We start from the raw sequence: 24626 nt of genomic DNA, 5'->3' as shown, positions 1-24626 counted from the left end.
GATTATCCGAATGCCAATCAACCGAAACGTTGATTAACTGAAAGCATTCCATTCAGACTGTGTCGTGCTGAATCAAACGTTTTTGATACTAGATCAACTTCTAACGTATAATTTTTTTTGTTTTTATATTTTTCAATATATTTATTTTGTTTGAAAAAATAAAGAAATAATTTTTAACGATACAATAGCCTCGATTATTATTTTAAAAAGTTTATATTAGGCTTAACATCAACGAAAATTCAGCGGGAAGCGACAAGCAACGGAGAAAAATTTCATCAAAGGATAGGTTAATATATTTTTTCGTACATAATCGGTTATCCGAAAAATAAGTTATCCGAACAACCTCAGTTTCCAATTGATTCGGATAAACGACGCTCTACTGTACTACTCCAAATCGTATATTAAAATATATTTAATGTTGCAAAGATGGTTTCTAATACCATTGTGTTATATGTATATAAATTCAACTGTGCTACGAATAACATAGTGTAATTATTAAGTTATAAGTTATCTTGTCAAAATTTCTTGTTAAAAGTTTATGGAATTCGATCTGTAAGATTGCATCAAAATTTCTTTGTCAACTGATTACTAAATGTATAACTTTAAAATTATACCTGTTGTATATTTAATTTTCATTAATGTAATAAGTATTGCATTCCATTCTAAATTGTTAAAACTGTAAATATGTATAAAATTATTCAACCAACCATTCGAATTCCTATTATGTAAGCAAAAATTTACTGTTTACTAATGTAACCAAAACTGTATTTATCCATTGTGTTTAATTATTATTTATTTATCCATTAATATGTTTGTATATACTTTGATGCAAAAGATACGCATCCTTCTGTTAATTGCATCTGTATGTAAAAATGTTACTGTTAATTATTTGTATTCCTCTGTAAATATTGTTTTAATAAAGGCGATGCAAGCGCCCATGGGGTCCTGTGGGGCCTTATGGTTGCTTATTTCACACTTTCCTATCTTCCTTTATTTCCTCTTCTTTCTAACTCTTACTTTCTTTTACTCTTCCTTCCTATTAGTGTTGCCGCAATAAAATTTCAAAACGTACTAAAGCGCCTTCAAAAAATGTACTATTTTCGAATAGAATAATACCATTGTGACAATGCGCGAAGCGCTTCCTATGCTTCGCACGGGACCAAACGGTCGACATCACCTCGGCGAAGACTGCAATGACAAGTTTGTTAGGACTGTCACCACTGTGTCTTTAAGGTAGACAAAGAAACCTTAAATGGCCTCAATTTCCGTCTTGTTCGCGCGAGCGGTCGCGTTTGTAAGTTGTTAGATTCGACACGAGGAGAAGGCACGAATTGTGTAAGTGCACCAAACACAAATTAAACAATAACAATTTCCGTTTACTAAGGTTATTGCTCAAAAATTAATATTTAAAGTAAGGGTTGCGTTTACGATTTAACCGATTTAACAAATTGGCGTTCTTCGTTAAGAGAGAGAGAAAGAAAGAGCTCACATATAAGTTTCTATAGATACCTAGAAAGGAATCTATCTGAAACGAATCGAAGAGCTGTTTGTATTTACTTATATGGAGTTCTCTTAGATGGAAAAAGTTCGCTTTGAAGGAGTCATTGTAAAGGAGTTCACTTTGTAAAGGAGAAGGATGTTAAGTCATTCAATACATTTCATTATGTTCGTGAGATTAAGCGGAGGTACTAACCAAGAGTACCACTTACTCGGCACAGATTAAGTGAAATCTGTTCTCGTAGTTTCGGATCGTGAGATTCGATCATTAAAACTTTTTATGGGAGGGCTATTAATATTTAAGAATGATTTGTCGTAGATCTAGACTTCACAGTCCATGTCTATGTCAGGCTCCGTTTGACACCAGTTAATCAAATTTAGATACGCGGATTAACACGCGTTTGTATATGATATGGATTTAATTGAGAGAGTTAATAAGAAACATTTCTTTAACAAATAATAAAGAAATATTTAATAAACTATAATAAACAAAATCATACAAAAATGGTAACAGAGTTAAAATTTCAAAGAAAATCGATTCAGACCACGAATAAATCAAAATATAGAAGAGATCGGGGCAAGATCGGCATGTTAAGCTTTACTTAAATTTTGTGTAATAAATACTGCTGTAAACTGAAAAAAAAGCTTTGCATATTGTCTATTGGAATGTTACCTTACTATAGAACTGGTTAAAATCAGTTTGGAAATAAAAATAATTAAAATAATTACAACTTTACAAGAAGAGAGAAATTGACGAAGTTGCCCCGGGTATAGGGGCAAGATCGGCAACTTCTCTCTTTTTGTAAAGTTGTAATTATTTTAATTATTTTTATTAAAGTTGCCCCTGGTATAGGGGCAACAGTAATGGGGCAAGATAGGCACGTATATAAAATTATGTTATTAACAATGTATAAGTTGGAATTCACTATTAAAACAAAGAAATACAAATCCAACACCCATTTAATATTATTACAACGAAATGCAAGTTCAAAGACATATATACATGAATAACAAATGCAAACATGTTTTCATTTATCATCTGTTTGATTTTTATCCTTTGCTTCTAATGTGGCTTTATGTTGCCGATCTTACCCCGCTAGTCATGATTTCGAAACATTAAGTACAACCCTGAGAACAGAATGCCAAGCCACGATCTGGCCACGTGAATAAGTTGAAGTTACATCCTTCTAACAGGAAAAGTAACTTTCGTTATCATGGAATTATAACAAAACCTGCCAATTCAATATAAATGGAAAAAAAATATTATATGGAATTCAACGAAAATGAAAATTTGCTTGATAATTCAACTACGCTTGTTGGAGAACAATAAAAACACTACACTCAACAAGCCACTAATAAAACTCAACTGCCTAACCTATAGCCAAATTCTCCTTTTAATTTGTTTTTTAAAAAAAGCGCTTGACAAACTTGCCCCGCTTGCCGAAGTTGCCCCGATCTCCCCTACGCGCCGTGAGAAAGAGAGCTGACAAATTCATGATAAACATACAACCTCTTATTAGTTGACTTTATATTCTTGATTTGTCGATTTTACTTCATTTCTCCAGTTCTCTGACTTCTGTTCATGGAGAAGTCTTGATAGGCACAATATAAAATATATCTTCCTTTCTTTTATATTAACTCATCATTATAGTTGACTCGATTGGATACGACAAAGGGCGTTGGCCTTATGGAGCAAATATGGACTACGTCGATCTCATCTGGGATCTTCTGGCGTACTCTTCGAATTCTGCCAAACTTTTTCTATATCTCTTCATTTGCGACCAATCAGCATACTGGGATTTTCGCACGTGAACGGATGAAAACGGGAATTATTGAGGGGGTCGACAATTCCCATGGTGGTGAGATTTGTGACAGATAAGTGGAAAACAAAGGATGCTTAAACTTTCGTTATAGGAAGTAACTCTTTTATCAGTTTTCCCACGTTAGAAAACCGTTATTTTCACACCCAAAATAAAAGAATATTTTTATTATTATTTTAACTTGATATTTAAATTGTTAAGTAGACCCAGGGCTATTCGAATCTCACATGTTTTTCGTATATTCCAGCGCTTATACATAATAAGAACTCGCTTCCTAGTTCTTATCACGTATGAGCTTTTATCTGTAAAATTCAGACACCTTAATTTAACAAAAGTTTAACTTCATTAAAAGATTGGTAGATAAAAGGGGGGTTACTATACTTTAACTGTAATCTTTTTTCGGTTCGAAAAATCATCATAAAATCAAAATTTTTATTTACCTTTATATTGACACGAAACACGAGAATATCCTATTTTCTTTACATATTACCGTTAACACGAATGTATATTCAAGAAACGTTCCGCGAGAACCAGTCACTTCAGCGACAGAAAGGAAAAAATCAAGAAATTCGCTGAAAAATCAATTAAATTTTGTTGTGAGGCAACAATAAAACTCTGACAATTTGTTGCGAGCGGTCGACTATTGTTATTGCGAACAGTTGGATTATTGGTTCGTGCGATTTAAAGTCATTGATTTCAAGCGTGTTTCTGTGTTTTTCATCATTTGCATTGATTTTATCGGTAAGTTCGGACTACGTAATTTATAAATTTTACGTATTTTTGAACACTGTTAAGCCGAATATCACAATTAGTTGCAATGATTTTCCGACAAAGCGCCATTTAGATGCTTTCGTTTTATCAAAATGCATACGGACTTTCTAATTTACGTATTTTTAAACATTGTTAAGCCGAATATCACAATTAGTTGCAATGATTTTCCGACAAAGCGCCATTTAGATGCTTTCGTTTTATCAAAATGCATACGGACTTTCTAATTTACGTATTTTTAAACATTGTTAAGCCGAATATCACAATTAGTTGCAATGATTTTTCGACAAAGCGCCATTTACATACCAATATATCGGTTTAGTCACAGAGACGTCGAATGGGGTTTTTCCACTTATTTTAGAAAACACATTTTACCCTTTTTATTGTTATTTTCTTTAGTCCAAATTCAATGGATTTGTTAAAGCAAAATGAGAATAAATAAATACATTAAATTTTTATCCCCGCTATGGTTTATATACACATTATATCTCATATGAAGTTCACACCGCTATACTTAGATTAATGAGAATTTCTGTATTTTCAACAATATTTTGTGTTCTTGAAATTGATAGTTTGTAGAAACCGATTTTTCAAATTATTAAAAATCGTTGGAAAGATTAAAATTACTATATTTAATAATTAAAGATAATATTCATTTGTGACTTTCAAATTTTAATTATAATTAAAACGATCGTTTTTACAATCTTATATCATAAATTTTTATTGAATTTTAAAATAAATGATTTATATATTTTTTACTTAAAATTTAGATGAAATTAAGACAATAAGAATCTTTCTTAATTAATGCAAGATCTGTTTTCACAACATTTGCTCAGTTTTCTTTGCAGAATGAATAATTTCAAAGAATTGAAGAAGAGAAATATCTCGGGCCACGCAGAGTCCGAGGATGGCGCCTCGTATTCGCGTCCAGTAATAAAGTTGCTTCCGAAAGCTGCGGAGGAGGAGTCGCATACACCCAACGTCAAACCGGTGGACGTCGTAACACCAAACGACAGCGCCTCATTCGTCCTAATTCATTATGATAAATTTGAAACTTTTCTAACATAAAGTAATATTAAAATTGGTCATAAGTTATGCAAAAATAGAATAAAAGTCTAATGTTTAATATTTCAGGCAATTACCTCTAACTTTATTTTATTAATAAAGCACTCAGCTGATGCATACAATAGGTCATTATTGTAATTCATTACACCGTAGAACGACTTATAAAATTATAAATTTAATAACTAAAAAATAATTTTAATATATTATCAAATGTTTTATCGACAACATGGTTAAATTTTTTAAACATGCAAGGTAAGTTTATGCAAATGAACCGTTGTCTTACTGTGATTAAAAGAAACTCAACTGCTTTGAATGTTTTTAAAGTAGTAATTGATACATTTTCTGACAATGGCCACTTTGGAGCAGGTTCGAGAATTCAGATCCGATAGAGGTAATAATTATCAATTTGTTCAACTATAAACGGTTTATGTATTTTTTTCCTTTATCGAATGTGTTAACATTTCTAGATAATTAAGAGATAAACGTAATGACTTGTTACCGAAGGTAAATGAGATGAGAATATCCATCGAAATATAAACATTTTTTTCAATAAAGGTGGAAACACCGTGTCTATTTGCGTGGGTTGTCGCCACCCCTCTTGGTCGGATTATTATGGAGCACACGCTTGTAGACGTTGTACAAGGTTGTTCGTGAAAGCCATTCGAGAAAGAAGGTGTTACATTTGTCGTACATATATGGGATTGTGTCTTTCTACAAATGATCCAACAAAAAGATGCAGATATTGCGATCTAGAAAGGTTATACAGACGTGGATTAAAACCGATAAGATTTGGAGTACACGACGATAGATGGTACATGCTGGATATGATTCCTTATATAAACAGTGGAGTAGTAATTGATTATGACCCTGGGGTAAGTTTTACTATAGAATCTCGTGTAAATTATAAGATACATAGAACATTTTTCTTCAGGATTAACATTAGTTAATTTGTTTAGATAACTGCTGTACACTATGAAATGGGTATTATAAATCGATTCAAGTACAACTGTTTTCAATCATATGTAAGATGGTTTGAGAGAAACCGATCTGAGAACCCTTTTATTAACGTAGAGGGATTGGTAAGTTAATCGGCCTTTTTGTATAGAATTGGCATGTTTGAAAAACTAATTAAGCTTTTTATTTTAAAAAGGAACTATTACGTTATGATTTGTTATCGAGAGGAATGATTATGGCAGCAATTCTCGAATGCATAAACATTCACGACGTGTTGAAAATCGAATTTCATTACTTTGATCCGTATGAATGCCTAATTTTGGATAACCGAACCTGGTCAATTAATATTTTATATAAGGTACGCCAATTTCTTGCGAAATGGAGAGAAAATGGCCCTAACGAATTTGATGTCTGGATGTACATAGTTTTGGTAACCATCTGTTTTCTATTGAAATATACGGTCTAACCTCGATATAGCTTCCGTGTGAACTGCTCTGCTCTCATAAAAGGCCAACGAATCCTCACGAAAGGATCTATTTAATAAACACTAAAAACAAAACTCGTCAATTTTAATTATTACTAAGTTACGTGAATTTCAAATACTGAAAGTAAAACCTGTTTAATCTTCATTACTATATTCAACTTTTCTTTGTTTATGGTGTTCAGTTTACAACCACACATAATTTAGTGCCCGTTTCAAAGCTGAACACACCGTGGAGCTAATCGACGTTTGACTGTATATTTCTTAATTATTTGATTTATTGTTTTAACAGTCGTATATTTATGTCTCTTTCTAGGGTATAGAGGGAACAATAGATTTTAATTTATAAAAATTTATCATCATTTTCTTTTTGCACAATTATTGTATAAAACTGAGAAATTCTATCTTTGGATTTATATTAAATTCTCTGACATTCGAATGAATGATTGATTTCTTACAAACGACGCTTAAAATATCTTCATAATTTTAACTGTATTTAAACAAAGATAAAATGACAAAAGGTATGAGCTTGAATATTAAGAAAAGATCAATTTAAATGTGACAAAATGTTAATTTGCAGTTTTTTGTGCTTCTCGTTACGAAATTTTAAAATATGCTTTTTGTACCGATTTTATATTGATTTTTAATAAATTTTTTTGAATAAAAAATGTACAAAGTACAATTTGTAAATGGTTTAATGAATGCCACAAAAAATAGTCTTTTCGAAAAAAATTTTCACTCTGGTTGTTTTAGTTTAAAATATTGTTACAAGAACTTATATGAATTGCGTAATAAAGAAGAAATTTCTCATTAAAATATTAATATAATGTGAATAAGATGAAACGCGGATCCTCTTGAAAGTTCATATGATGATTTTTCGTTATTATGATATCTTATTCCATATATTCCATTATCATATGAAAAAGTTATCAAGTAAAACGACACTTCTATTTATAACGTTTATGAAATTTCGCAGATAAATTACGAGGAGAGTAAGTTGTTTTGGAGAAGTCTTGCGAATAAATAATACACGGATATCAAAAACACTAAGATACATCGTATAACGGAAAAAATAAAGAAGAATATAGTGAGTAGACATAATCGAAGAAGATGGACAAGTTGTCGACTTCAAAAGAGTTTTAAATTGGACAAAATAAGGATCATGATCGAACGAAATGATTTTTAACTTCTGCAATGAAGTCTATTCCCACAGATGGCTGTGGGAATAGACTTCATTGCGTTGTCCTGGAGATCGGAATTCAGTTCGGCTTAAGTTTAAATTTTTGATGATTGGTCTGTCTCAGATGTGCCAGGCCTTTATCTGACAAGGTAGTGGTCAGGATGACCAATGAAAATTACTGATAGAAACTAATGCTAAGATTGAACCAAATTTTAGAAATACAGCATTCTGCTCTGTTTTCTTTGTTGCATTTTCATATTTATTATAGAAGCTAAAGATCAAGTAAGTAAACTGCAATATTTCCATTCTTATATCGTTGATATACAATGTTCATTCTACATCTGTTCGTTGTACAGTACTTTTATCTTTATTGCCGGAAAAGTTAAACAACTCATTGCCGAAAACGTTTTTTCGCCAAATGTAAAGATGTAAGCCGGTTCTGAAACTATTTTAAATATACTTTTTTTCTGTTTTTAAAATTCAGCCAAAAGTAAATTATAAGATGGAAATTTAAATACCTGTAATTTATAATTTGATGACATTTTATTAAGTGCTTATAAATTTTCAAAATTCTTTATTTTCATAAATTCATATTTAAAAATATTTCTGCATAATTGGACTGAGACTTCACATTGTCTACGTTATTGAAGAGGAACCGAAGAGCACGTTATCGAATTAATAATATTCAATGATGTATTAAATTTTATGAATATGTATTGAAAACATTAATTTCCCTAAAAAAAGATTGTAAATATTTTCAATCTTATTTCACTGACAGGAGTGCAGGTGATTATACAACATAACATTGTCATCCCAATCACTCGAGGTTGACCGCAGGAATCCAGGTATGTGGAACATCGCGTACAACTCTATCCTGCACTTTAAAGACATCTTGAATCATTGTTGCCGCATCCAGAACTAGCAGATAACACTACTGTTTTAGCTTTTCACGGGAACAGTGATAGCTTACGTAGGAGAAGCAGCAGCTTAAAATTTTCTTTTAAGTGTTACCATCTCTAGAAAATAATATATTAAGAAAAGGTAAAATACTCACATAAAATATTATTTAAAGGGGAGTAAAGTAAGCTGCACTATTATGTGAACAAAAGCCATCGTTGAACTAGCACGTGCAAAAGCCACCTTCGCTTCCAAGTAATTGCAGATCACATGACCAGGTTACCTGGCTAAACGCATAAAAGGATAAGACTCCAAGAGTTCCGGATGTTTGTCATAAGAAATCACCATCAAGACTACATTAGTGCAAAAAGGAAGAGCAAGAAGAAGCTCTATATGCCTCTACCTCCATAAAACAGACCTGATCCAGTCCCCGGAGAAAACACTCGCCATTTCTTCGATAGAATCTCCCTCAAGACTATAGAACGACGTCATATTCACGATCAACAAAGGTTTGAAATATTTTGGATTGATAAGTGTAACCATTTTCTCTGCGTCTAAAACTTAGACACGCAACAAGGAAATTAGTGGCGCAGCAATTATATCATCTAATATCGCCTGTATTTGTATCTTTATGTTATTATATTATATCTTTGGCTATGTATTTGTATTCGCTATGTACCCTAGTTTAGATAGATTTATACTAATTAAACTCTTGTTTAGTTTTAATCTGTCTACCTGTCATTACTTGGCTCCCATCGAAATACCCACTGAAAGTATTTGGCCTCTTAACCATCCGACGACAATGTGGGCGGGTTTTACCAACCCGTGACGATTAAGTGACAAGTGGGAAATCCCCTTTTGCCCCCGGCTTCTCACGTATTAGTGTCTACAGAGTGGAGTCTGATTTGCTTCTATTTACAGAATCACACATATTGGTTTGCAAGAGTGGGGTGTTCGAAGGTGGAGCCTTTCACCAGGAGTTTCGATAGGCGTCCGTCGAAGATAAAACCTGTCTAAACCGAAACCGGTTTAGACAGGTTTTGGTTACAATAAAGTTTTCGGATTTTAGGATAGTTATTACTTTTTCTTCTTGCCACACTCAATTAACCGAGCATAGTTAGCTTGTTTTCCGAGAAAAGTGGAGGAAAACCCTCGAGCCACGCTGGGCAGAATAGAAGGATTAGTATCTTTGCTTCCCTCATTTGAAGAATCTTGCGGCATGGATTAAGGCACAAATGTTTGCAATAGCGAAGTTAAATCTCACTGGCATAGCGCGAGAATTCTCACAAAAGGATAGAAAAATTAAAGGGGTCGAGGATTATAAGGAATTTAAACGAATAATGACTGAACGTTTTGAACGGTAGCCATTTTCGTTCTGTCTAAATAAATTTTATGCATGTGTACAACCAAGGACGTGACTGTGTAAATGTATGCCGTCTGCCTCGAGGCCTTAGCGATGGAAATAGAAATTAAACAGACAAGCACGTTTGTAAGACGTGAATCTATTAGTGTTTTTAGACACTAGCCACTATGAGCATCTTCATCTAATTCACTATTAAATTTTTAAAAATATTTTTATAAAGATTTGTTAATAATTTTCAGTTTTCTCACATTGCATGGATGAACTATTTTTGATGTTCGTGTAATGAATTCTTAAATCATAAAGCGATTCAGCGCGAATTATTAGAATTGCGTATGTTATTAATCTTTCGGAATATTCTTTCATTATACATCATTTGATTCGTGGAGTTACTAAACAGTTAACGTCTTAATATATACAGTAGTTTAATTACACGAATTTAAACTAACGTTTAACAGTATCCACCCTACGAATCTGCTGTCCCTCAATTGTAAGAGAACGTAACCCAAAATCAATCTAAGAATTAAATAAATAAATAAAAATAAATAAATAAATAATTCTCGCCTTTATATTATTCTATTTTTAATAAACAAAATTAATACAAAATACTTTCCTTATATACTAACTTGGTTAAAATTAAATAAGAAATTGAAGTTTAATAAGAAAATAACGAAGAAAAATAAATTTTTGAAGTAATAAAACTGCCAATTTGAAGAGGAAAATTAGCGAGTTTGCAAGTATTCCCGATTACTTGCGTAATTACTATGACGTTAGATTTCATTAAAGATAAGTAAAAGGAAAGTGAATCAGTTTTAAAAATAAAAATATAAATCACTTACAAGGTTTGACTGTAGTGACTCACTCAATTATAAATATTCATGCTGATGAATTATTTGAAGGTTATCTTACCAACACTTGAAATTTTTGTGACCTGTATTTTATTAAATATTAATGAGGAATTTCATCCTAAATTTAATCTGAGGGCATTAAAAGGCCCATTTAATTAATCATATCCGACAGTATTTTGGGCAGGTAAAATAAATTTTTGATCCGGACTGTTTCTTCTGAGTGGCATGTTTCTTTTTCTCTCTTTCTATCTATCTCTTAAATATTAAATTATATATATATTATTATTTATCTGTGAAAAGAGAAAAGTATACACCATTATAATGGCGTAAACTTTTCTCTTTTTACAGAATTAATTGTTTATTCCTAACAAACTGGAAATAATCCGCATGAATAAACACAAAAACATTGAAACTGTGATACTATCTCAAAATGTGTAATTTTTATATAAGAAATAGAATTTATATGGAAAACGCCACGTTATACAAAGAAGAACAATTCGTGCTATGTTTTAAAAGTAGATTGTATCAAATATTCTTATTAACTTTATTTTTTCGTAAAATTTATAATATTATCACGGTGTAAACGTTTGTTTTCTTGTTTATTGACGAGGAAAATTTTGAATATGTTAGAAAAAAAAACCACTAATTCTGTGAAAAGAGGAAAGGCCACGCCGTTTATGCAATACGAACTATATTTATACAATAGAATTGGAAAAGCACAAGTGATTATAATCTATAAAATGAAGTTTAAAAATTGCAATTTGATTGAAGATTAAGGAAACATAACATTTGGGCGACGTGCCAAGAGTCACTCCATCCGGGAGAAGTTAGTATTGGATACTTTTCGCTTTTCAGGTGTTAGACAAACGAAGGAAACTTCGAAAACCTCACGTATCCATCCGTAAGTGGCGAGTCAAAACTCTCGTAAAGCTATCAGTGGTTTATCTTCTTCGCCATTTCAAGGCAATAAAGGTATGAATCTTTGCGTATTGTTGTTTTGAATACAATTGTCTCCAGAAATTAAAAAATTTTCAACTCTTATTACTCTCGTGCCTAATAGAGCCTATTTCAGAGCTCGCAATTTTATTTCGGTAACGCTTACTATGTTTCGATATGGAATTGTTAGAGTTGGCCATTTGGACAAAGTCTTGATAGACTTTCTTACTGTTTTGTTAACTTTTGTTAAAATTTCTTTAATTTCTAAACTGTTAATAAATAATTGGGTCAGTGGGGGAATTCCGATCAGACTCGTGTCCACATGTTCTATGCTGATCTGTAGCAGGAGACACTTGTACGTTTTTAAATGTTGTCAGGTAGATCTAAGTTTGTTAATTACATATAGATTTTGTACTTACTTGTAATGAATAAAATTAACTTTCTCTAACATATTTCCTTTAAGTGGTCGAAATGAGCCTACCAGCGGCCAAGCAATTCCATTCCTTGAACACTGGGAGTTCGGTCGTGAGTTCGCGCCTCGCTCTAACGGGCTGGCCACGTGTTTTCTGAAAAAGAACAGAAAATAAATATAAAACTTATAATATAATCTATCTAAATCTATTCTAAAATCTTTAAGTTTCGAGAGGAAGAATTTACAACGTAATGGCGTTTTGAACGTCAGTGGAATTATGCTCGATCTTTCAAATGCCCATTGTCAAACTTCTAGGCTTACGGGAAGGCGGCGTTGAACACCCGACGTACACGTTTTCGCGTTGAAAACTTCGGCTGCAACCTCGTTAAATTAACTTTCTAAGGAAATAAAAAGTTGGAAAGAAAACTGTATTTTTTTGTTCTCCTTAAATTTTTACTCAAAAAGTTAAAAAGTGTATAATTTAACGATGAAATATTACATCGAATTAATAATTTAGAAAATAAATTAATTTTATATTCGAATTATTACACCTTTAGTGGTACATAGTTTTGGGTCGGATCTTTTCCGGAATCGGAACTAGTAGGAATCGTTTCACATCCAGTGTTGAACGATTCTTTCGTATAACATTTTTGTTTAGTTGAAGTTCAAATCTAAATGAACAGCTTACTGACCCATAAAAGTTAAAATAAAAGAAAAAACAGATTGAATTACCCATTGTTTTTTAGTCTGAATCGTACCAACACATTTTTCCTCTTGCATTTTTATAAATACTTAATTTTCCTACTACAAAACGGTTAAGAATTTCGAAATTTCAATTTGTTAAATTTATGTGTATTTTTCTGTGTACTTAAAAATTTCTTAGAAAACAAACAGAACATTTAGACGGAGCTTTAGTAAATGAATTTAGTAAGCTTTTAAAGTTTGTTTGTTTGTTAATTTAGAGCAACGAAGCACTTAAGCGATATGCCTGGGTGGGATGCATTCCGGGAGGTCTTTTCGAGGATAACTGACCTCTATTTAGGCGTTACAGATGTGGATAAAACCCAAAAAAACAATCATCTCCAGCCCATCCTGGAGAAGCGCAAACCTACGACAGAATTCCCAGTGTTCATAGAACGAGAATCACTTGGTCACTGGTGGGACGATTTTTAAAGTAAACAAACTCTTCGGTACTGTTTACATTCGCTTATAGGAAATTATTTGAAATGAAATGACGTTACTTCTGGTTTGTTTCTATAATTAATCGGGGTCTCCTGTTCTTATTTTTTCAACTCAAGTCTTCAATTTCATTTCTCCGAAACCGTTTTCGAGATTAAGGAAAAACAGACAGACAGACGACAGCCAGAATTTATAGGTCTACAATTTTTTCAAATTGTAACTCAGTAAACAAATGTTTAAAAATGTGAGAATGAGACTTAGTTTTGAATTGAGTTTCAAAATGAGTCTTGTGGCTGATTACATACGAAAAATGTTTGCGTATTCTGACGAAAGTTTATTAAACATAACTATGATTCTGTTCTCAGTTGAGAATTTCCTATTAGACCCAATAGGCCTGTGCCTAATGGGCCTAGTTTGGAGGGCGCAAAAATTGAAAGTACTAAAAATAAGAGTAAAATACTGAAAAAAATAAATATATGTAGAACCAATTGTGCAATTTGCCCTTTCGATATAGAAATATTTTTAAAAAAATTCAAATATTTCAGAATTTAAATTGTAAAATAGAATGATTTTGGTTCAAAATTGGCACTAATCGTTCGGGCGACATCTAAATATAGACAAAAGGCGTCACATTTCTAAATGTGCCACTGCTTGTTCTCAATATCTGATCTATTATAGGCATTTAAAATAAGATCAGTGATTAAAACTTGATTCACGTAAATAGGAAAACACCTATTAAATTTATGTCTTGTGCCAAAACCTGAAAAATTTATTTTAGATTTTCGTACTAATCGAGAAATTCACTCGGTTATTCCCGAATCATTTCTTTTGCTCGAAGTATTGACTTGTTCTATATGATTCAAAACACCGTGTTACAATTTCAGATTAATATTAGACACATTCATTCTAAATGAATCCACCACCCATTTCTAGTTTATCTATAAACCTTAGTTTTGCTTCATCTTATAAATATTCTGTCACCATTCATGTCCTCCTTATTATTAGAATTTAACTTTAGACTTGAGTAACGTTACAGTTAAAATTAATTTGTACAAAATAGAGAAGACATTTTTAAATTAACTTTATTCCTTATTGCTCCGGTTGAATCTTTCATATTTTCAATAGTTTTAATCTTTTACATTTTTTTCTGTGGTTATCTCTAACTATTCCGTGCTCACCATTCAGACTAAGTGCTTCATAATGAAATTATTTAAAACTTTTACACGTGGAGTACACTGTAATTACACGAGTACATTGTAATTACACTTACAGTAATAATGATATAATATTGTAATTTTATTATTCTAGGTTTTTCAAGATGACGAAATCAGATTACAACATTACTTTAATCAAATCTGATCCGTTTGAATTTGAAAAAATTGTCGATAAAGACAGCAGACTAGTATGGCTGCAAAATTATTGGCATCATTCCCTGTACTTGTCTCTTCTATACGTAGTTCTGATCTTCGGCATTCAGCGCTTCATGAAAAATCGCAATGCTCTAGAATTGAAGAAACTACTACTTTTCTGGAATTCGGCTTTGGCTATATTCAGTATTTGTGGCACCGTCAGAACTCTTCCTACTCTGGTACAAGTCATTCGTAAATTGGGTTTCTCATATTCAGTTTGTTTCTTACCCCAACTTCTGAATAATATTCAACCCACTGTTTTCTGGAGTTGGATGTTTGCTTGTTCTAAAGTCGTAGAATTCGGCGATACTATATTTATCGTGCTAAGAAAAAAGAAATTAATGTTTTTACATTGGTATCATCACATCGTGACACTGATCGTTGCTTGGTATTTAGCAAGCCATCTAGCAGGATTTATTCATTGGTTTTACACAACGAATTACTTGGTACATTCTTTTATGTACACTTATTATGCGTTAATGACAGCTGGCTTGAAAATTTCTAAACGTATAGCTTCTTGCATTACTTTTTTGCAAATTTTTCAGATGACTATTGGTGTTTTTCTTACAATATGGGCCTTTTGGAGAATATGGAAAGGATTAGATTGTGACATTTCCAATAATAATATTGCATTTTCATTGGGGATGTATATCAGTTACTTTTGTCTATTTTCTAGATTATTCTACTTCTCGTATATTAAGAAATCGACTAAAAAATCGAAATATTTATAAATATATTTTTTTACCTATTGCTTCCATACCACGCAATTCTTAATTTCTAAAATTATGATAACCATTTTATTATACTGTATGTCTGTATCTCAATATTTAGTTCTTTTTTACTCTGTAACTTTCACCGCCTTTCTAATTACATGGATTCGGCAAATCCTTACTTTTTTTACCCGTCAGGTCACTAACAGAGACTTTATGATCTGACTGAACCCCTGAATGTATTTTGAGTTCAGTCAGAGCAGCAACGAGTATTGGCAAGGTAAATAGAGTTGTAAGAGAAAGCAATTGACATATTCAGTTCTACTTCGCTGTAAAAAATTCTTGAAACGTTTTAAATCTGTAGAATTTATTACATAGAATTCACTCTTGACACCATCCAATATAGCGAATTTCAATATAACAAAGTATTCTGTTAATCCTTGCTATTGTTTGAAAATCTTGCATGAACGTTTCTAGGTATGTTTATGTAACAAAATTTAGAAAATTTTTACCGTTTATAAATTAATTTGCGGCAATCTCTTACAGTTAAACACTAAGCTGTTCAAATATCTATATTAAATAAAATATTAGAAACATGTCAACAAAATTTGGGACACACACTGTTCTGAGTATGCTGTTTCGATTTTCCGAAAGAAAAAACGTCCGCTAGAACGAAATATTACGTATATTTCGTTCAGTTCTTTAATATTACATATTCTTCTTTGGATTCTTGCTTCTTATAAAGTAGTTTTCTAACTAAATTCGAATAAAAAACCTAAAAACGTTCTTCACACTTCTTGGACAGATGGCACAATTTCACTGTGTATTACTTGTTTACATAATTACTTTGTTACTGTGTATTACAGCTTGTTATTATCGCTGTTATTACTCCTGTCATACCAATGACACTGAAAAGTCAACTCGGTATTAAAAGATTACAGAGGTTTTCTGACTGTTAATAATCTTAGAAAAATATTTTTTGTTTCGGTAAAAATAATACTTTGAATGTGAAATCAGAAAGAGGTTTCAAACTAATCGGACATTTGAAATTTTGAAAAAGTTTCTATTGTAATAGTGGTGAAAATTTGAAAAAGAAATGAAAATTCTCGTGGCAGCAGTAGTGCCAATGACACTATAAAAGTTCTGCAAGAAATCTTGCATTTTTATATAGAAAAGCCAAGAATTGGTTTCTGGTGTTAATAATAATCGGAGAACTTTTACAACCACTTGATGATGTAGCATAACTCTCGTAAATTCAGTAATTCATTTCTTTATTATTTTATATTTCTTCGTGTTCAATAACTACGAGGTTACAGTTAAATGATATTGAACTTAATGTTGTGTGTTCATTGTAAAGATTTAATTATTGAGGTATGTACACCTTTATCAATATTTGTTATGCGCCAATTTTCTACTGCAACTGATGAGAAACGTAAGACATATTTGTGTCCTGGAATAATTAACCTCATTATCACTTGTTTGTTGAGGTGAATACTGAAATTATGCCGTATTTAGTTCGGCGAAGAGCCACATGTTTACTAACAAATTTCATTGCACAGTAGTGGACAAAACTGAAAATACAAACAAATATTCCTAAACAAATATCTCAAGATTATTAGTTCAATCATGTTCATATGCTTTGAAAAAGCAAATTAATAGATCTATATAATGATTAAAAAATAGTGTTGGAATATTTTTCCATAAAGTAGAAAACCAAGTAATTTACGTTGACAGAACTTCAAATATAACTGTAAAAATAACTGTTTATAATAGAGTAAAATCTTGTGGACCCTCAACTTTTTTGAATAACCTCAAAAATACAGTCTGGCATACTCATAAAAATGTTTTAAGTATGGTATAGCATGCCATATTTCTCCACTGCAACTTCTAAGTCTTTTACTGAACTGTATTGTTTGCCATTAGCGTATATACTTCTTGAAAGCACACCCTATATATTCTCATTCGGGTTTAGATCTGAAGATTAGGGTGAATGATCTAACAGTTAAACTTGTTTTTGCTAAAGCCAATTGTTTGTGCTGCAAGATGAATGGACAGAAGCATTATCTTATATAAAATATTACTTCCTTCTTTGCTAATTTTAGTAAATTTCGAAGTAAAGTAATTTCAATCAGGTTCTAATACTTTTTAAATCTATTCATTTATTTATGAATTCAATAGGTGACTTTTCTTTGCAAGAAATGACACCCCACATCATAATAAAACCACTAACCATCTGTCGTCGAGATAAAAACTTCTCTTCTTTTTGGAATTAATGAAAATAATAGACCATTTGAACCATTCAGTTGAACTTTTTTCATTTAAACAAAAAAAAAAAAAAAAACCTATTGCCATTCTGTATCCCAGGACGTGTCATCTGATGCATAAGTCAATTTTACAGTTTTATGCTTTTTAGTTTCTTGAGGTTTTCTTTACCATTTCTTTTTTTCAGTCGTCCTGATTTTATCACTTTTTGAACAGTGCAGGAATGAAATTTTAACTCTAATTGATTGATCTAATTAATTGATTGATTAATTGATTGATTGATAAGTTTTGATGCTGATGTCACACTGTTGCTTGCATCGTTCAAAATTTGCCTATTAGCTCTTGCATTAAACATAGAAGGTCTTCCATCATTGTTTCTCGAGTTGTATTTATTACCTTTTTAGTATAGTTGTACACAGCAGTTTGATTCCTACCTATTTGAGTAGCTAACAGCAAGACAGTTTTGTAACTGTGACATAAACTATCAATTTGTCCCGGTTCTTTCTTTGCTACTTTTACACCTTTTCACACGTTTGACATGATTTTGTACACAGATATATACTGATCTCTTTATACTTTTACACATCCTTAATTATTTACATTTATATGAAAATTTGTAGTTATTTATTCATTTGTATTTAAAGTTTTGTCATCATAAATTATCTGGTTTTCTACTTTTTGGAAGAACTATTCAAACACTATCCTTTTATTATTGTATACACCTATTAATTTACTTTTATAAGCATATGAACATGATTGAACGAATAGTTTTAATTATGTTATGTTTAGGTGGAATTTTTCCTTGTGTTTAAAGTTTTGCCCGTCACTGTGCCAACGGCGAGAGTTCAGCGTGCTACCTTTATTGTTGCTCGTTATTTTTTGGATGAGAACTCATCTTGGCGAGTGCTTCTAATGTCACCTGAGCGTGTGCTTCGAATGCGGTGAGGTATACTGCAAAAAGACTTCATTCCACCGTTGTACAGATAAACTGTCTGAATCCCACAAGTTTTATACAAGATGGAGTACAACATTTTCATTTTTAAATCATACTTTAATATTATTTTTCATACGAGAGAATGCTTAATCGATCGTTTCCAACGTCATGACCGCGACAGTCATCAGACCTGACCGTCTAACATTTTATTATCGAGCTAACTTAACTTTTATAATCGAAGCTTCTTAGGTATGTTTTTAACTTAGATGTGTTAATAGGCAAAATTCACATTTGCCTATAAATTCACAACTTGATTCAGGTCAATTGAGTTGAGCAGTCCAGCGAATAAAACTTCATTCCGTGCTTTTAAAACTGTTTTATTTGAACTGTTTTAAGGCAAGGAATGGAGGAATCAGTGTCATATCTTTGATTTAATTATGAATTCTGCACTCCACAGCTGTAATCACATCTGTTATTGAAATAAAATTATTGTAATTTGTTTCTTAATTCACGAAATTTGTTAGAAAATGACACAATGTACTGTACGTAATACATTAACGATGCGGCAGCGCCAGTAGTGCTCTAGCGCGATGCAAAGCAAAATTAAACTTTTTCTTTAAAAGTAAAACTGTACAGTCAAAACAGTGTGTATACCAAATTTGGGTATATTTACACAGTTGTTCTTTTTACAGATAACTTTGCATACCCATTACTTATGTCCTCTTTGAAGTATTTCGAGTTTCAATTTTATTTTGTTTAGTGCTAATTTTAAGAGCCAATAATGAGCGGCACTAAATTGAGGCTTGAGTGTATCCAAAGAATCCAGTACTATATATTTTCTAAAAAGAGAGAAAAATGTTATAATCGATAAATCACATACCGATATCCACTAAGTAAAAACCATAGTGATATGAATGGTAATTATACACTGTAATTACCGATTCTGATACATTTTACGTATGGTTGTGTCGGAGCATGTTCAGCTGGCCACAAGAGTGAATAATTAAGAAATAGTAGTTACAGGACAACTGCTTCAATCTACAATATATTATCTACGATTTACAATTGTCTACAATGTATCGATAATAAAATTGTTGTCTTAGATTACATCTACAAAAATTATTTCAAATTCATAATTTAGATATTAATTCAATGTTATAAAAATGCTATAATTATCTATACGAATAACTGTCATTAGATATAACTTATTTTTACAATAAATAAACACATTTCTGAAACTGAACAGTTCAAGTATGTTTATTTCGTGTTCTTATTGCATATACTCTTGCTTACATATATTTTATATCCATCAGATAAAAATTTTTACACCACGTTTTCAATAGTTGTGTACGAATTACCACAAAACATTATAGACACGTACAACGTACAGATGTAGAATGAACATTGTAGATCAACGATATGAGGTTGGAAATATTGCAGTTCACTTATTTGATCTTTAGCTACTGTAATAAAGATGAAAATGCAACGAAGAAAACACAGCAGAATGCTCTATTTCTAAAATTTAGTTCGATCTCAACGTTAGTCTCTATCAGTAGTTTTCATTAGTCATTCTGACCGCCACCTTGTCAGATAAAGTGCTGGCACATCTGAGACAGACGAGCCATTAAAAATGTAAAATTGAGCCGAACTAAACTCCGATCTCCAGGAAAACGAGATGAAGTCTACTCCCACAGCCATCAGTTAGTTAAAATAAATTTCATTTGATCATGATCCTTATCTTGTCCAATTTAAAACTCTTTAGAAATCGACAACTTGTGTAACTTCTTTGATCATGTCTACGCACCATATTCTTCATTTCTTTTTGATTTTTTCCCTTATACGATGTATCTTATTGTTTTTGATATTCGTTTTTTATTTATTTACAAGACTTCTCCAAAACAATTTACTCTCCTCGTATTTTATCTGAGAAATTTCATAAATGTTATAAATAGAAATATCGTTTTACTTGATATCTTATTCCACATATTCCATTATCATATGAAATTCATTTTTTTCACATTAAATTAATATTTTAATGTGAAATATCTTACTTATTACGCAATTAATATAAGCTCTTGTAAGAATATTTTAAAGGAAAACAATATGAGTAAAAAATTTCTTTCGATAAGCATATTTTTGTGGCATTCATTAAATCATTTACCAATTTCTTCTTTGTCTGTAAATTTTACAAAATATTTTGTAAACTTTATATTCAAAAAGCATTTATTAAATCAGTCTAAAAGCGATACAAAAAGCATATTTTAAAATTTTGTAACGACAAGCACAAAAAACTGCAAATTAACATTTTGTCACATTTAAATTCATGTTTTTTTAATCTTCAAGCACATACCTTTTCCATTTTATCTTTGTTTAAATACAATTAAAATGGTGAAGATTGAACATTGTAAGATCATTCGTGAAAATGTCGGCGAGTTTAATATAACTACAACGATACAATTTCTCAGTTTTATACAATAACAGTGCAAAGGAAAATGATGATAAATTTTTATAAATTTAAATCCATTGTGCCCTCTATACCCTAGAAAGAGACATAGATATACGGGTGTTAAAACAATATATCAAATGATTAAAAAATATAAAGTCGAACATCGATTTAGCTCCAAGATGTGTTCAGCTTTGAAACGTGCACTAAATTATTTGTGTTTGTGAACTGAACATCATAAACAAAGAAAAGTTATATATAGTAATGAGGGATAAACAGGTTTTACTTTCAGTGTTTGAAATTCACGTTACTTGGTGATATTTAAAATAGATGAGTTTTGTCTTTAGTGTTTATAGAATAGATCCTTTCATGAGGATTCGTTGGCGTTTTATAACAGTAGAGCTATTCATAACGAAGCTATATCGACGATAGACTGTATATTTCAATAGAAAAGAGATGGTTACCAAAACTGTGTACATCCAGACATCGATTTCGTTAGGGCCGTTTTCTCTCCATTTCTCAAGAAATTGGCGTACATTATATAAAATATTAATTGACCAGGTTTGATTATCTAAAATTAGGCATTGATATGGATCAAAGTAACGAAATTCAATTTTCAACACGTCGTGAATTTCTATGCATTCGAGAATTGCTGCCATAGTCAATCCTCTCGTTAACAAATCATAACGTAATAGTTCCTTTTAAAAATAAAAAGCTTAATTAGTTTTTCAAAACATATAAAGTCTATAAAAAAGGTCAATTAACTTACCAATCCCTCTTCGTTAATAAAAGGGTTCTCAGATAAATATCTCTCAAACCATCTTAAATATGATTGAAAACAGTTGTACTTGAATCGATTTATTATACCCATTTCATAGTGTACAAGAGGTATCTAAAGATATTAAATAATATTAATCTTAAATAAAACTGTTCTATGTATCTTATAATATACACGAGATTCTACAGTAAAACTTACTCCAGGGTCATAATCAATAACTACTCTTCTTCTTATATAAGGAATCATATCCAGCATGTACCATTTATCGTCGTGTACTCCAAATCTTATCGGTTTCAATCCACGTCTGTATAACCTTTCTAGATCGCAAAATCTGCATCTTTTTGTAGGATCATTTGTAGAAAGACACAATCCCATATATGCACGACAAATGTAACACCTTCTTTCTCGAATTGCTTTCACGAATAATCTTGTACAACGTCTACAAGCGGGTGCACCATAATAATCCGACCAAGAGGGGTGGCGACAACCCACGCAAACTGACACGGTGTTTCCACCTTTATTCAAAAAAGAATATTTATATTTTGATCGATATTCTCATCACATTTACCTTTGATAACACGTCATTACGTTTATCTCTTAATTATTTAGAAATGTTAACACGTGAACATGCTATTCGATAAAGGAAAAAAAATACATAAACCGATTATAGTTGTACAAGTTGCTAATTATTACCTCTATCGGATCTGAATTCTCGAATCTGCTCCAAAGTGGCCATTATCAGGAAATTTATCAATTACTACTTTAAAAAAATTCAAAGCATTCGAGTTTCTTTTAATCTCAGTAAGACAACAGTCATTTGCATAAACTTACCTTGCATGTGTAAAAAATTCAACCTTATTGTCGATAAAACATTTGATAATATAAATTATTCCTTAGTTATTAAATTTATAATTTTATAAGTCGCTTTACAGAGTATTTTGAATTACTATAATGACTTATTGCATCAGGTGAGCACTTTATTAATAAAATAAAGTAAGAGGTAATTGTCTGAAATATTAAACATTAGACTTTTATTCTATTTTTGCATAATTTATGAGTAATTGTAATATAACTGTATGTTAGAAAAGTTTCAAATTTCTCTTAATAAATTAGGACGAATGAAAATATGCTTTAGAGCAATCGTTGCTAGATTATTACGACACTGCTTCATACGGGCCAACAGATCTCTATATTTAGACAATTATGACAGGATTCCTGAGGGTATCTATTGCTAATGGCATTAGTTTATTCAAAGTGCCACTGAAAATTGTTGGCTCTTCTACTTCTTATTTTTTCCTATTCTTCGTGGTCGTTTTTCAGATTTCTCTTATTACCGAAAAAATATAAGTAATTGAGATTTTTTACTGTGGCATTTCCGACTATTCTTGCAGTATTTTATTACATGGCGGGATACGCCCTTCAATCCCTCAGCTACTTTGCCCTAAACTCACCAAATCAGCTACAAAAGAACTTAAATTTCAAAAAACAACATATTATGTTACAAAAAATGCAGAACTTCTTTGAAGATGTTCTAACTTATTACAAATAATCCACGCAAGAGGAAAATCGTGCTCCAACACATATGAGTTTTAAATTAAGCGAGAGACAGAATTTATGTGACCGAAGGTCCGGTATCTCTTCGATACCACGTCAGGATGACACCACTGTATTCTTAAGTCAATACAGAGACCACAAGTTTGCGCGAGCGTTTACTTATGAGTTTGGACCCGGAATGGAGTGAACAAAGAGAACAGAAGAAGAGCTCTCTGAGATGTTTATAACATAAATAACAGTTTATTTTAAATATACATGACTTAGTTTATATATCAGAATTTAAGGTTACAAAGTTAGTATGGTGCTAAATGTAAGTTACGTGAAATTCGTTCCGCATTGATTTACAATCGCTTCCATTATCGAATTACAATCGCGTTCGCTATCAGGTTGTAAGTAGAGAAAGAGCGTGCAATAAGGCGCGGGCAGGATAAATAGCTTATATTATACTGTTGATCGAGTAATAAAGTCTCCAATCCTTGTATTTTCCGGAACAGCTCTCTTCGAAATTAAGTAGGCGGATCGTTCATGTTCTAAAGTTCAGTAGGCGAGGAATTAATTAAAGTTGATTTGATTTATATTTTATACAATTCCCAAACTTAAAAGAGGAAGAGCTCTTGTTGGTTCTGAATTTTCTTTTGAATATTACCGGAAATTTTCTTTTCAATTTTAAAGTAGATATCGTCGACAATATTATTTTTAGATGCCAAAATTACTGTTTGAAATAGCCACTCGGATTAATAATAAGAAGCGCACAGCCCAAACGATTAGGAGTTGAAGGTTGAAATTTGAAATTTGGTACACAGTTAAGCCTGGACTCCACATTACCTGAAAACAGAAACTCAGAAGTAGAACTGAAACATATAGAGTTTTCGTTTTAACTTGACTCCACTAGAAATGCGCCATCTGTTGATCAGTTCTGTAATTGTTGTAGATTCAAACATGGACGACGCTACGGATTTTGCCATGCTTTCTCAGCATTTATTAACAAAGAAATTGTTAAAAATCTTTGAATTATTTACATTTTTTGTGGTACAGACATGTGTATTTTCTAACTTCTTCGATGAAGAATTCAAAATCTATTTGTTTCCTCGTCGTTTTCGCTACACTTTCCGCCATTACGACAATCAAACAGCACGTGA

General features: G+C 31.6%; 2 protein-coding genes and 1 pseudogene across 2 annotated transcripts in view; 2 read left to right on the top strand and 1 right to left on the bottom strand.

The window, feature by feature from the left end:
* Positions 1-7225, top strand: part of LOC111633798 — a 10222-nt gene extending 2997 nt beyond the window's left edge. The window contains exons 2-6 of the mRNA XM_023378429.1: positions 4934-5541; positions 5706-6022; positions 6107-6229; positions 6301-6534; positions 6902-7225. Of these exons, the coding sequence (XP_023234197.1) occupies positions 5499-5541; positions 5706-6022; positions 6107-6229; positions 6301-6534; positions 6902-6934 (750 nt within the window). The 5' untranslated portion in view covers positions 4934-5498 and the 3' untranslated portion in view covers positions 6935-7225. The remainder of the gene's footprint in view (positions 1-4933; positions 5542-5705; positions 6023-6106; positions 6230-6300; positions 6535-6901) is intronic.
* A 7490-nt stretch (positions 7226-14715) lies between these two features.
* On the top strand, positions 14716-15537 carry LOC111633793 (annotated as a pseudogene).
* A 5399-nt stretch (positions 15538-20936) lies between these two features.
* Positions 20937-22784, bottom strand: LOC111633805. The gene is made up of 5 exons (XM_023378439.1): positions 22627-22784; positions 22132-22448; positions 21925-22047; positions 21620-21853; positions 20937-21251 (listed from the first exon to the last, which is right to left on the bottom strand). The coding sequence occupies exons 1-5, from the start codon at positions 22667-22669 to the stop codon at positions 21219-21221; spliced, it is 750 nt and encodes a 249-aa protein (XP_023234207.1). The 5' UTR covers positions 22670-22784; the 3' UTR covers positions 20937-21218.
* Positions 22785-24626: the final 1842 nt, after the last annotated feature.

Source organism: Centruroides sculpturatus, unplaced genomic scaffold (genome assembly GCF_000671375.1).
Source record: "Centruroides sculpturatus isolate CEXI.00-Female unplaced genomic scaffold, Cexi_2.0 scaffold723, whole genome shotgun sequence".
Classification (NCBI taxonomy): Eukaryota; Metazoa; Arthropoda; class Arachnida; order Scorpiones; family Buthidae; genus Centruroides; species Centruroides sculpturatus.
This window is presented reverse-complemented; position numbering and strand designations above follow the sequence as displayed.